We start from the raw sequence: 15,408 nt of genomic DNA on the forward strand, positions 1-15,408 counted from the left end.
CGGGGAAGCGCGCAAGATCCAACCAAGTTTAGACTATTAATTTGGGTCTTAGAAGGCACGCCGACAAATAAGGCTGTGTGAATATGTGTACTAAATTGCTATCAATTATAACAAATATACATAATTAATATAAAGAAATTGATTATATTTGAATGGTTTGGGCTATTTATATATAGTATGTCTGCATTTCACAAGTTGCAACGGTTTTTTCACAGAACATGGCACGCTTCACGGACTAATGGCCTCTTTTTTTTATAGAACAGGGGGCAAACGGGCAGGAGGCTCACCTGATGTTAAGTGATACCGCCGCCCATGGACACTCTCCATGCCAGATTGCTCGCGAGTGCGTTGCCGGCCTTTTAAGAATCTTCTTCTTTTCTTGAAGGATCTTAAGTCGAATTTGTTCGGAAATACTACAGTCGGCAACTGGTTCCACAAAGTGGTGGTGCGCGGCAAAAACTGCCTAGAAAAACGCGCAGTTGTGGAACGGTGAACGTCGAGGTGATGCGGGTGGAATTGCAGGAGAGACACCACAAGAAGAAGAAAGGACGAGAAGTTGTTTTGGTGTTGAAGTAATAAAGGGGAAACGTGCAACCGTGTTTAACCTCCTTTAATTCGGTTGTACCTTGAAATCCTTCGATAAGTGGAGTATCCAAGAAAAAATCTTTTGACAGTATACCTACGTGTTTCTGGCGCCTAATTTATTCTTTGACTAGAGCTTGTATCTGGTCCAAACAAAGGGAGTATCGCTTGATATTAGTTTATATTAAACTAACATTGGAGGATGAATTGGTTTTATAAAATGTTTTATTAATAGTTCCAATAGTAGTTAAGTATTATAACGGAAATGTTATTGTATAATTCCCTCGTGCAATACCTAGTATCTACCTAAATACGCAATGAGCTGTTTCGTTCCAAATTCAAAATTAATGACTTTTAAAGTACCCTATACAAAATGAATAATTTCATCAATTTAAGGTATTAATAATTCTAATAAATTTCAACGTGAGCATTTTAACTCAAATTTGGTAATCTGTTAGCAATAATGTAACTTTGTTTTATGTTATAACGGAGAGCCTTTTTGAATGAATATATTGGAAAACTTTACCATTTAGTCGTTTCATATTTATATACATAACTCAAATAAAATCATTCAGGACTTTTGTAATTCGAACTACGCAGACCTTTTGAAAATGGAAAAACACTATTCAGATATAAAAGGCTAATGTCAGAGTGGGGTAAAGAAAACCCATCAAGTCGCCTAATTCGCGACTAATTGCTATTTACGCAATCTCGGTCAATCTCGTTAAGCGCTTAACCTTACCGATGAAGGTTCTAGGTAAAGAATGTTGTCACGTGGCCTCGGTGGGCGGATCGAGTGAGGCTCATCCCCACCTGTTGATCCGGCTGATCCGCCCACGGATATGCGCGGATATTGAGGTTATCCGGGCCACGCCTAACGCCCAGCCGCTTAATCCTTATATGGGCCAGTTTACACATACTCCTATTTGAGTTAGCGAACGTTCTATACGTATATCTATCTAAGGGTAGAATGAATAAGTTTATAATATTTAACTACAATTATAAGCTTGAAAACGTATAAAACAGGCTTTATGGCCTTAAAAACTAAGGAACCAAATTTAACTAAATACTTAGTTACTAATTTACCTTAATGTGTCTGCCATATCCTATTAGAACATTGCATCTATTTGTTAAAACCTCACATTTAAGACTCGTTTATTTTACGTTCATAAGCCTTCTTCTTTTATAAGTATATATCATATACATTTCAGTGATATTGACTCATGCTGATAAAGACTTAAAATGAATTGTCTGCTCTGTTTGTAGCCTTGATGAATTTTCATTGTCAAAAGAGTGCTAAGCATATCAATACAAGAAACGTTTTCTTGGATATTATCAACAATACCCCGTCACGTTAATTCACACAAAGGGACACAAATGGACGATATAAGTTCATCTTACCTCTAAGACATTCAACCGGCAACTAAACTCTTAATTGGTTTCAATCGAATTACAAAACGGGGAATCGAACCCTCGATCCTGCACTTAGATCCTTTTAACGGTTTGCTGAAGACGGATCCCTTATATGCCAATTAGGGGATATAGAATTTAATTACATGATTTAGGAACCGATAGAGAAGTTTATAGTATTTTATTGGATGTTTAGTCAATATAATAGTTACTATTTTAATTGTAATAAACTTTATTTTAAATAAAATAAATAAATCAATTTTAGGCCTGGGCCTCAGATTTTTGTATCTGTTCTGATCGTTTGTCAATCTAATAGGCAAGTGTGCCTTATACACGCCGTCGACTTTTTGGGATCTTAAGCAAGCCAGTTTCCTCGCGATGTTTTTCTTCACAGTTCGAGTGAATGTTAAATGCGCACATAGACAGATATTCGACTGATGCACAGACGGACATCGAACGGACGACATTAGAGACGACACATGCACATTGAAGCCACTAGGCCAACACTGCTCAATAAATAAACTATATATTAATTTTAATAAACTAAGCAAGTTGTAAGTGTGGATTCAGGAATGCCTCATGTAATTGATTGATCGCAATCAAAAAAATTGGCTAGAAATGCTATGTAGTTTTATTGATTACAAATGTTTAAGGTATTAAAAGTGACACTTGAGGTCGTACAAAACAGTTCCGAAGACCATAACGATATATAAGGCCTCAAATTGGTGTATCAAAGGATCACATATTGAAATTATTGGTCAAAGTGGTGACCGTAACTCCGTTTTAAGTTCTTGCGACCGTCCGAGCAAGACACTAGAGCACTTTGCTTGCGATGCTCCTAAATTAACCGCTGTGGAGCTGTAGTTCGTTGCCTCCTTAACTATAAGTCTTAACACACAGTTTAACTACGGTTTAAAATATTTAAAACATTAACCATAAAATATTATTTCACATTTAACTTTCATTTAAAGATCTATTCTCATGTGTGAAATGTATTGTACAAATTACTTACAAATCAATAGTACCTATGTTAACTTTAAATTTAGAACAGAACTTTTTGAGAAATTATAAATACTATGTATTTAATACAAAATAGTTATATAATTACCGAGAGTATGTTTCCCGATAGAACAGTAACTGCTTGAAACTTTATTTACGTAATTTTAAACAGCGATATAAATTAAACGACTGTTTAAACTAGTGCTAGTGCAACTGCCCGTTTCCCTTGGTCATCGTGCGCCAACCGTCTTTAGAAGCATTACTGGGAAATGCACTAATGCCCTCCGATACCGTGGAAAACTGTTAAGGGGCTGGTTAGAGGCTTTCTAAGACACTGATATTATTAGTGCATTGTGTTCTGTCCTACACAAATTGACGATGTTGTCTTTGCCTACACTGACATTTATTGCACGCTATTCTCGCCTCTAATGTCTGATACCAGAGCGCTTTTAAGAATGATAAACATGTTTTAGCATTTGTATTAGCCGTAAAGGTCATAATCCTTCACATATCAAAGCTGATTTTATGTTTTTAAAAACTTAATATTCTCATTGTTTTTTTGTAAAAATGTAAATATTACGCAAAGTATGGCGGCATCTGTTTAAAAATATGTATGTAGTTTAATTCATTTTTAGTGTTACAAAATATATCTAAAAATATTAATTTTGTTTATCCAATATCGTGGATTTTAGACATGCCGGTTTTGATATGATATTGATATGATTGTTGTTTTACAAATGTTGAGTGATTTAAACACACAAACACAGGGTTCATTATACACTTAAACACTGCTATTAAATTCAATTTGCAAAATGTAGATATTGCAAATAAATTTAAACTTAAATTGAGAAATACAGCAAGTTGCTGGTAATCACTGGCGTCGGTGCCATTTGCGATGTTAGCTGTAGCTTTGTGAATAAATATGGATCTTTTAAACGCCTCGCCTCCTAATTGCCTCCAGATGGACCGGAGCCAATTACAGTCGACATTTAGCTTGGCAACGGCGATAAATGTGGTGATATCGCGATATCAGCTATTGACTAATGAGTAATGACGGTTTGGATACTGATATAGCTGGTATGCTAATGAGATTCGTCTATGATTTGTTTTTTGTGAATGTATCAAGAACTTCGCAGCAGTACTTCTCAAGCATTTCACACGCGGCTAAATTAACGTGAAGTTCGTTCTTTTAAGATATAAAAATCCTGTTTTATTTTTGTGCTTGCACGTTTTTTGTACAAAACCTTTTCATACCCACACAAATAGAGCGCTAAAAGACTACGTTTTTATTAAAAACAATTAAACCACAGTATTATTATACAATTGAATTATTTTATTCGATGTAATTTTTAAGGTTTTCTTGGTCATGACGTATATCAAAAGTTTGCTCATTAGTGTATCATGTTACATAATAATTTTATTACCAATATATGTTACCAAACAACACAGCTGTATGTATCAGTACAGTAATGTGTGGGCTAGTTTATGTCTGTCCCGATAGGCGGCGCTTTTCTCCCGCTAATGTGCGCTTGCAACTCGTTTGCATTTATATTCCCCGAGGTTTTGCCAGAATTACCAAAAGAATTGCAAAATACATGAGTTTATTTACTCTTTATGGGAAACTTACAGGATTCTACGAAAACGTGTACTTCTCGTAAATTTATTTATTACATTATAATATAATTAAGAATACAACATTACGGTATTTAAATAGCATCCATATATATTTAAACAGCATATATATATATTAGAAAGTTTTGTTTATTTTAACAACCTAATTTCATTTTAATAAAAACATTGTGTGAGTCCGTGTATCGAAAACGCTTTTCAGTACACAGCTTAAAAGATTACTTAATTTATTAAATCTGTTTTATGTTATTGTGTTTTAAATTAAGTGTTATTATTATTTTAACTGTTTACTTTAGCTTAGGATTGAATGAATTTATCCTGGTATACTGTTGCATACAGGCCTTACATTAAGGAACACAATTTGGTGTGTATTATGTTGAAGAAGTTTGCTGTATAGACGTATTAAATTTAACTGATATTTGAAGGATGATATAATTAGCTCCCGTTATTATTTTAATTACAATTGAATGACATACAATACATTCGATTAATCAGATCTGAAGATGCAAAACTTATTTCTTCTGTACAACCAAAGAAATATTTAATATCAAAAGTAGGAATTCGTTACTTGCTGCGGTATCTCCGCTATCTGGTACGAGAAATAAATTCAACTTTATACCTTCAAAACTTTAACTTACCGACTGAAAATTGTTAACAAAAATGAAGGGGGAGTTACAGCGTGGAAAGGTGGAGCCTCACACTATTTTCATTTCGTGTAGTGCCACATTTAATTTTGTTGAAATTCTAGCGTAGCTTTGCAAAAATGTCAACTTTATTCCCCTCAGCTTTCGTTTCACTCGGATGCCTTGCTTCTTCATTTTCTCGAATGTTCCTTAGTTTTCCGACGAGCTTTGAGGAACTATAACTTCATGGAAACTTACAGCACTCAAATGCGGCTTTTGCAACAATTTAGCTGCATTTAATTTTCGTTACGAGTCGCGCATTGATATATTGACTTTTCTTTTAAGTTTATCTTAAATATTTTATTGCTTAGTTATCTCTAACTGGTGGTTTCATTTGCTTACTTAATGATGAATTGTTTAATCATTTGTATTGAAACTGAAGCTACCATATTTTTGTTTAAAAACATATAACATTACTAAGTTTTCCACTTACGAAAACAGATATCTTAGAGAAATATTTGTAAGAAACATACAGCCAAAACATTGTCAAGCCGTATTAAGAAAATGAATTGAAATGTTGTTTGTCAAACGCAGGCTTACAATATATCCCAGTCACATCGAAGTCGATATACAGCCGAGCACACACTGTAAAAGGCTCAGCTCCCACGGGAGCAGGTCTAAAAGGCCACCAGCGATAGCACTCATCGAATAAGCCTGTTTCCCAACCAAGAGGTTTAGACGAGACATAGACAATACTGTTTTATGCTGCTACCATCAATACTTAAAATGCTTGTGAATGGTTTCGTGATGTGAATTTAGATTCGATAAGGCTTTTTCATTTTTAACACATTGAATGATTAAACAATGGATACAAAGTAATAGCCGGAAACTAAAACTTTTTATGGCGAATTTTGATTAAGTAAATGAATGTTTGAAAATATGTATGAATGTATATTACTATTTTTATTTTTAAAAAAATGGAATCCGAGTGGTCAGCATACAGCACATTGGTTGCCGAATAGTCGGATCCGAGATGATGGCAATGGTTTAAAAAAAATAACAGGACACTCGCACGGATCCGAGTGGGCGGCACCGCTACTATGAACCCGCTTCACTCGGATCCAAGAAAAGAGCACTTGTCTTAATATAAATAGAAACGTTACATGTTATTTTTTCAATTGGAATTTCTGCTAAATATTTTTAGTATAAAATTATCGCTTTTATTATTTTTAGTATAAAATAGTACGTAATCGATATTGAAAAACATTGTTTTTTTTTTAATAAAAAACTTTTTGAACATGACGTAGTTTCTTTAAATAAAAAAGCTTATTTGCAAACGAAATAAAACACTACTCAGATCTATTGTTTTACTACGATTTCGATTTAATAGCTTTATCGATAAATTCCCTTCCCTCTAGTAAAAGGATTGGCATTTGAGCCTGAGAACGATCGAAGTAGCGGATTGAGTCTGAGACAAGTAACCCCCTCAATGGGGTAACTTCAATCATAAGGGTAAACGTTCCACCCAATATTCAAATGATCATCTGTTTGAAAACCTTTGTCTAATATCTTTATAATACAGTTATTTATCCTACAGATTTATATCATTGTCTGAACAAACACAAATATTTTTAAACATTACATTAAATCTCTAATTAACGTTAATTATATTATTGATATATCGCTTGCATTTATTATTAAGTTAATTGCTACGACCTTTAAACTAAATTTAAATTGTACCCTCTACCCCAGGTATCCCACCCCATGCTGCATTTGTTCTTCCTTTCAGAAGAACGCGTTTTGGCCAAAGCGTACTGATAGCCTGATTGAGCATTCTGATAAACGAGCTGGATATCCGTAGTTGCTCCCCTCAGACTTTGAAATCAATTTTTCTTCGGTTTTTAAAATTAAATTAAATTTTTAGGAATGTTTTTTTTTTAATTTTTCGTATTTTTTTTATTCTATGCCTGTCACATTAGTACTGTATTTTTCTTGTACCTTATTAGATACAAAGTTTATGCTAGAAATTATAAAGGTACATTATAAATTACATTTGACTTAGTCGACTGGACTGGACACTGAGAGAGCAAAACAATATGATTTATAATAGCCTGCTTGATATTTTTGAATAAAAAAACATCTGTAACACATGTACAAAACTCTGCATGCAATATGGGACTGCATATAGGCGATTTACCTTAAACTTAAAAAATCTAATTGCACTACACTCAAAGCAATTATAACCAAAATTGGTCAGACAGGATGAAGAAGTCGATACAGAAAATTACCCTTATCTCGTTTCAAGGGTCAAACATATGAAGGGCAAATCCTTAGTGGGCGTATTATTTGTGATCCTCGGGTATTAAGATATCGAGGGGTCAGCGTTTCAACCCCAATTGATATTCGATTTATCCTATTCTTTATTGTTTGAAAATTGAGGGCAGTAAGGCGCTTTTGGAAACAATCGTTGATATTTTTAACGTTAGAAAAGGTCCTGAGATAAGAACCTCTTTGTAGGCGGTAACCCCGTAGAATGTGATAGCTCTACGGCCGTGTATGAAGTATAAAAACTTTATTTACTTCACAATAATACAAAGCAGGAGAAATATTAAATTAAATAAATAAAGGCAAACGATGTAAATGACTGCTGCGTTGTCTGGTGTTGGGTTGTTTGGACATAAAAATACAACCGAACTTAAATACACGAATCCACTCAATATTAAGGTAAAAATAACTATTGCTTATACCAACCTAATGTTAATGTTTATTAGTAAAACGTTGTTAATTGTATTTTAAATTTAAATTTAGTCCTCGAGGTCTGCACAGCTACGTGCTTAGTACCTATTGCAGAATCAAATGCCAGTAACATTGACGGATGAATTAAAATGTAGTGTCTTGTTTCAACGCGGGCTATCTTAATTATTTATTTGTTATCTTACAGCTAACACATATATTAGAAAACAAACATTGATAAACAAAAAGAAAACTTGAGTACATTAATAGACAAACATTGAAACCTGAAGTTAAATCTTAAACCAACTAAAATTAATTCATAATACTATAAAGAAAAAACTAAATTGTTACAGCTAAACAAAGTCAAAGTCTTCCCGCTTCCTTAAATATTTCACTATGAGTAGGTCTCTCGAAGTTTTTCGTTTCGGAGGCCAAACGTTTTAGACACGTTTTGGGTCGCCAGTCGAGTAAGTGAGTATTCATATTGCAATAGAACTCAGAACTTCAAATAACATGGAAAAAACAAAACAATGTTTCTAAGAAAATAATATAATATTTTTTTAAGTAGAAGTGTAGGCGGCAATCTGATATTTGTAATCATAATAAGGACTTATTATAAGCGTTGTCGAGTTTAACGTTATTTATATATTTAATTATGCGTAATTAATCAATCAATAAAGATTAAATAAGCTGAATCCATACAAGTTCATTAACTTGTAAACTGCAAGTTGCTAGGTTTATGTAAGAATCAGCTACATCTTACTATAATGCACAGATGAGAGACTCTTAAAAATATAATTGATTATATGCATTATAAAATTGAACAGTGTGGTTTTAAACAAAAATGTTTACATCTATTTTAAATTATTTGATTTTTAATATAAGGTATAATAATTAGCTTGTTAATTTAAGTTCTAAAACTAAGTCGTGCGTGCCTTGAATTTGCACCAATGGATATTTATTTCCTATGATGGTGAAGAAAACATGGTGAGAAAGCTGCAAAATTAAGATATTGCCGCTGATATCGTTTAGTCTAAGAACGAAGAACGATCGACCTGATTGCCTAGAATGAAACATGATCGATAAAGGAGTGGCGGGCCATTACATAATATTTTATTCCTATTTTTGAATGTCTTTCTATATCGATTATTAGCATATCTAATATTGCTTAACGTATTATAAATAAGTAAAATATATGCACATACAATAGTTTTAAGTGAATTGTGCTCAATAAACAACAAAAGGTGAGCATAATATTTCAACCGTATCGTCTTTATTTTATGAGTAGTCACTATGCTTGTTTAGAAGTTCATGTAATAGACGTTGCAATCCCAAATCTGTAACGAAATAGCTCTTAGAACAGTTTAAGTCTAAGTAAGTGGCGTTCGGCGGGCGAAGATTTGCTGGACCGTCTCTAATGGGCTTTATCCTTATTTATTGAACTACCAACGCTATTTTCAAGTTTAGACATTTTCCCAAATATTGGAATTGAAAAATTTAATAACAAATAAAATGTACCTTCAATACATTCGTGTTTTTAATCGTAAAAGAACGTTGCTGAATAATTTTGCTTGATTTCTCGCTGTGCTGCTTTTCATCAGTTTTATCTCAAATAAAATTATTTTGTTTGAAATTTATAATTAGTTTGAAATAATATTATAATTTAAAACTATAATAATAATAATCATAAATGGCCTTATTGCTGTAAATACTTATAGTAGTTTTATACCTACATATAATATGAAGTACTAATTTAATTAACACTAATAATTAATTGGAATGCTAGTTAATTTCTGTTAGACAGCTTGCCCGAATACCTTCTCTAAGAGCTTCCACTCATTCCACGCTCCTCTGTTTCTAGCTTTACGTGGCCAGGGCTCTTCGTACATCATGTATCATAATATCTTCCCATGGTTTTATTTGTCTTTCTCTTTTTCTTTTTCGAGGGAGCCATTCTGTCGCTTATTTCGTCCATTTATCTTTATCTTCTCTCATAATGTGTTCTGTCCACTTCCAATTCAATCTTTTACTAGAAGTCACTATTCTGTAAGGTCTTTTCTTCTTCCAGTTTTACTCTATGTTTCAATTTCAAACATAGAACACTCCTTTCGATATTATTATGACATACGCTTAATTTGATTTCATGTGTCATCAGTGAGTGACCAGGTTTGACATACGTATATCAGGCACGGTTATATACAGGCATCAAATAAAACTTTTGAAAAATATTTACAACGATTACTTCTGAGAAATATAACTTAAACTTACTTAACATAAGTGTGGAAGTAACCTTATTATAAAAACGTATAACAAATAATTATATATTTTTTTTAAAGATTTAAAACTGAATAAATTTACCAAATGGGACCAAAAGAGAAAATTTTCCGATGCGCTTTTCAATAATCGACGAAGCTTAATACAACCCGGGAAAGTGGGGGGTGGTGTAATGAGTTCAGACAGGCGTCGTTGACGTGTCGTTTTTCTACCTGAGTTTAATCTTACCACTTAGGATTACAGTACTTTGATCGATATTGTTAAATACATACATCAAAAGTTTCGTATTAATTTCCTTCATTCTTTTTATACTTTTTTTTAAACTGTTGATTACATTGTTTTCATTAAAAAACCTTATTACATCTTTTTGTAACTTGGCTACGTTCGGTATGTAAGTCTCAGATAAAACTTTTTTTAACTCATTTTTTTAAATGCTGATGACGGCTGTTTTTTGAATACCAAATCGTCTACAAATAAATGTAATTGTAATTGTAACTGTATTAAAATTTGTATTAATAACATTTATTCCCCCTTTTCCTATGAATGAAGTAATAACAAAGTCAAATAATAATTAATACTCAATTAAAAAACTAAAATTATGTTATCTGTTGTATATTATCTGATAAGTTCGCATGCACTTGAATGATTAATACTCGTATTGAGGAGTTTTTTTTGTTATTTATAATAATCTTTATAATATATACAATATTGATGAGATATATAATATAATAAGGATGGATAATTTTTTAAATCTATAATTTTTTTATATTCAGGCCAAATTATTTTTCAACCCATTCCTAGATCAGGATTATGTGTTTAAATTAATGTTTCCTTATTAATAAAGAACTAAATCTTTTTATAATTATCTAAAGTTATGATGTTTTCATCACAGCAATAACACAATATTTGTATTACTTTATTATATCATCATTATGTCTAAGAATGTCACAGGAACTTTTAGTTTAGCTATTAACAAATAAATCATTTAAATAACACAAGCCAATCCCATATTTCTATACATATGTGACGCATGCCTTTTCATGTAAAACTATTTCTTTTGGTTTAAAGATAACTCGATGGACGTCTAATCAGTGATAACCTTATCTTGATAAGGAATACTACAGGTTGATTTAGAAAAATTCAACATACAATTCTGAAAATTAATGCAGTTTTAGTTGGTTTAAAAATAAGATTTAGACAAAAAAATGTATCTTACGTGCTTGTAATATAATCGTATGCAAGAGTTATTATAATTTAACGATAATTTACTGCACTCTGTATTCGGTAACAACTCGAATACTCCAACCACGGACCTTCGACATGGCCTGAGCTAGACCAGTTCAGCACCTTCTTTCAATAGCAAAAACGATTGTTATACTTCTTCTGCTAATTAATTAAAGCAATGTCAAGCGCTTATGTCTCAACGTTAGTATAAAATTTATAATTGTAATTAAAATAGCTATACGACATGTAACTTACCATAGATTCTTATCCATCATTAACTACAATTATGTAATATGAGAATTAGTATGCGCCATAAAGTGTGATTTATTATCATAATTTAGGCATTAAAGTTAATACAAGTCTGTATTCACAGATAATAATTATCCTCGGTTTAGGATGTGATAAAATAAAGTTTAGATACCTAATTTAATGCTATTTAATTACGTAAATTGGTTTTTTTAGACACGCAATCTTTGATAGTCAACTTATCTCTATTTTAATAAAACTGATAAGTTTATCATGTTAAAACACCATTTATATCTGACCAGCTCCACAGGCGGGACCAATGCGAGCAAATATAAGTTTTTCAAGATTATTTCGTGTGTGATAAGGTATAGGCTGTATTGTGTAAAGGGCATTATTTTATGTGTAAAATCATTGTTGTAATACTATTTATGTCGAATATGTGACATGAAAAATAATATGCGGAAGAAAATTTGTTTGTAATGGGTAAGTTAATCTTTTATCTCTATTGCCATACAAATTATTGTTACCCTTTTTTTTCGTACCATTTCTCTATGATTAAGGTCAAAATTAAAGAAATCTTTACTGTGCTTTAATAGTTTTTGGTTTTATTGCAAAAACTCTTTAACATAGATATAACCTGTTGTTTATGATAACAATGCAGTGTTCTGAATGTTTTCAAAGGGCAAATCTATCTTAAGATGTACATCGCTCTAGAGGCTTAGATGTGATATATTGTATTATGTGTTCAATGAATTTTTAATTTAGTAGAGATTTTTTAAAGTAAATTTAATTCATATTATATCATCGTTACATCCTCTTTCTACATTTTTAAAGATTTATCGCTTCCTATAACGATACATAGATAACACAATATGTGTGTGGTAATGGTATTATATATATGCAGAAATATTAGTACGTTTTACTTGTAGTAAAGTTATAGAAGGCATGCGATTTTGAACCCTGAGTGTTCGCTGTAGAAATGTTTGCGAGTAACAAAATCCCGTATGAGACTGATCTATCCAAAATTCACGGGAGTTTTAGTCCAAATGAATTTTTTTGTGTCTAGTACCGTTTTGGGACATTTTTATACTGAATATGTAATCCAGTAACAAAATCTTTATGAAAGGATAGAAATAAAAAATTGTAGATTTGAAAGCCAGTCCTAGCCCTATGGCATCCAATCCTTATGACTGATCCTCTACTTAGTCGTGAAGATGATTTGAGCCATTGATTGATAGAATCAGTCCTTCTTATATTAACATAAAGGACCTAAATGACGATATTATATATTTGGAACTGACTGAAAACTAAGAATTTAAAAAGAAGTTCAAATGTCTTTAAAACCTAAGACCACTCAACATAAGATAATTATTAAGCTTATTAAGCTGCTACATAATAATAATAATATGCACATATCACATTATATTCATATCCAGAGATTTTTAATGCCTCAATTTGCCATTATTAATAATTTATACATTTTCAGATGTGGGTGTTATAGCAGTGGTAGTATGGTTGCTGCCAACGGTAGTGTTGAGCGGAGTCCTACGCGACGACATTGATTTTGAGGATGATCCTTGTCGAACTTACAGTCAGGATGGCCTTTGGTTTTTAGACTGCTCAGATCGGGGCCTGACTGAATTACCCGATAACTTGAACTACGACGTAAGTATTTTTTAAGATAAGTAATTTTTTTGTTAAGTGAGGGTTTCAATTATTCATTATGTTTCTGACATTGAAGTTTTTAAACGAGTTAGCTATTTAGTTTGAGAATGATCAGAAGACATTGCAACACAACACAACAGGTTTTGTCATAAAATAAGTACCTACTTGCAAAAATCGGTTAAATGTTTTTATTGATGCTTTGTAAAGTGAAAGTCAAAGTCGTTAATTCAGATGGGTAACATAACTTACACTAATTATAACTTATAACGTCAAAAATAAATACATATGAAATGCTTCTAATGTTACATTTACTGCCAGTTCTCACAACAAGGGCGTAGAACGGAACTGGCAGTAAACTCTCCGCCACTCTTTATTCACAGCCATTCCTATTAATATTATAATTATTTAATGTTGCATTTGAATAACAGTTTTTTTTTAATTTCAGGTGCAAGTGCTAATACTGGCTAATAACAATTTTGTTTCATTCCCGAAACAACTTGAACAGTTTTCCAATCTCCATACACTTGATTTGTCTGGCAATCGTCTCGCTACCACACTGCCTGCGTATATGGAATCATTTCAGTCACTAAAAATCCTGAATTTGTCAAATAACAATTACGATACCTGGCACGCAAGTCAGAGAACCTTCAATATTAATAGGTTGGATCTTTCTAAGAATAAAATAAATGGAATAGAAGAAGATGCTTTCACGAGGTTGCGTAACCTTTCTTTTTTGGATTTATCCGAAAATAGACTGAACGACCTACCGAAAACTATGTTCTCCCATGCAACTCATCTATTTGAACTTAACCTATCGAGAAATTACTTTTTATCGGTGCCACAGTTCCAGTCCCAGTATTTACGAATTTTACACTTGAGCAACTGTCAAATTGCCGGCTTCAGCAAAACCGCTATTTCTGAAATGACGTCACTGCTCGTGCTTGATCTCTCAATCAATCAGATTGAATCCATTCCTGATGATTTTGAATCATTAACGTTACAAGATCTAATACTCAGCTACAATGAAATAAATATGCTAACGGACAATACATTCTCGTCACTACCGCATTTAGCGGTTTTAGATCTGAGAGGAAATGCATTCAAAGAAGTCTGGTTGACCTCCTATTTTTCCTCAAATCCCTTTTTGAGGAGCGTTTATGTGAAGGGGAACCGTTGGAGCTGCGAAGGGTTCAGTGTGAATTTGCTCCTCACTTATGACTTTTTGACGAAGGAACCGTCTAAAGTGAGTGATAAGGCGTCGTTAATATGCTATTCACCTTCGAATGTAACACAGCTGACTTGGCAACAGGCTTATATTAGGACGTGGCATGCAGACGATGGCTCTGGCAATGGCTACACATTTATGGCTGTCATGATAGGTGTAATTATAGGAATTGTACTGACATCCTTTGTGTGTCGTAGCCTGATGTTTATAAATAAGCCAGAACCATCTCGAACTGCTGCGAATACTGTTCTAAATGGAAGGACCACTTCACCAACCCCAGCCGTCAATAATGAAACAGAAACAAGAATACCTTTAAGGGTTACGTCTAATCGTGATGATTTACCTCCTACTTACGATGAGGCTTTGCTTCTGCCGCAATTAACCTCATCATTTCATTCACTTCCGGACTTTATTGATACAGAAGAGAATTTAAGGAGAAATCGTAGATCCAGGTCTATTGGTGATTTAACAGAACCGAGGCCTCGTTTAGGTGACAGACGATCAATTCGACGAACTGTCCGTTTGAGTTCAAACGTTGAGACCAGAGAAAATTTATAAAAGTGTACTGTTTTGTTGTTATTTAACGATTATTTAAGGTCTAATTTATATGCGATTTTTAAAATAAGTTCAATAAGATTTAGGTAATTAAATATAACGTACATTAACATTTATAAAACTGTTTTTATTATTTCATTTATAGACATGTCCCCTGAAACTTCTACATGTGAAATTTTGAAAGTGACATCTATATTTCTATATATAACGCTTGTCAAAAACAGTAACTATAAATCGAGGAAA

General features: G+C 32.7%; 1 protein-coding gene across 1 annotated transcript; it reads left to right on the forward strand.

The window, feature by feature from the left end:
• Positions 1-11,999: 11,999 nt before the first annotated feature.
• On the forward strand, positions 12,000-15,281 carry LOC110994789 (leucine-rich repeat-containing G-protein coupled receptor 4). The gene is made up of 3 exons (XM_022261641.2): positions 12,000-12,203; positions 13,207-13,385; positions 13,831-15,281. The coding sequence occupies exons 1-3, from the start codon at positions 12,200-12,202 to the stop codon at positions 15,166-15,168; spliced, it is 1,521 nt and encodes a 506-aa protein (XP_022117333.2). The 5' UTR covers positions 12,000-12,199; the 3' UTR covers positions 15,169-15,281.
• Positions 15,282-15,408: the final 127 nt, after the last annotated feature.

This window comes from Pieris rapae, chromosome 1 (assembly GCF_905147795.1).
Source record: "Pieris rapae chromosome 1, ilPieRapa1.1, whole genome shotgun sequence".
Classification (NCBI taxonomy): domain Eukaryota; kingdom Metazoa; phylum Arthropoda; class Insecta; order Lepidoptera; family Pieridae; genus Pieris; species Pieris rapae.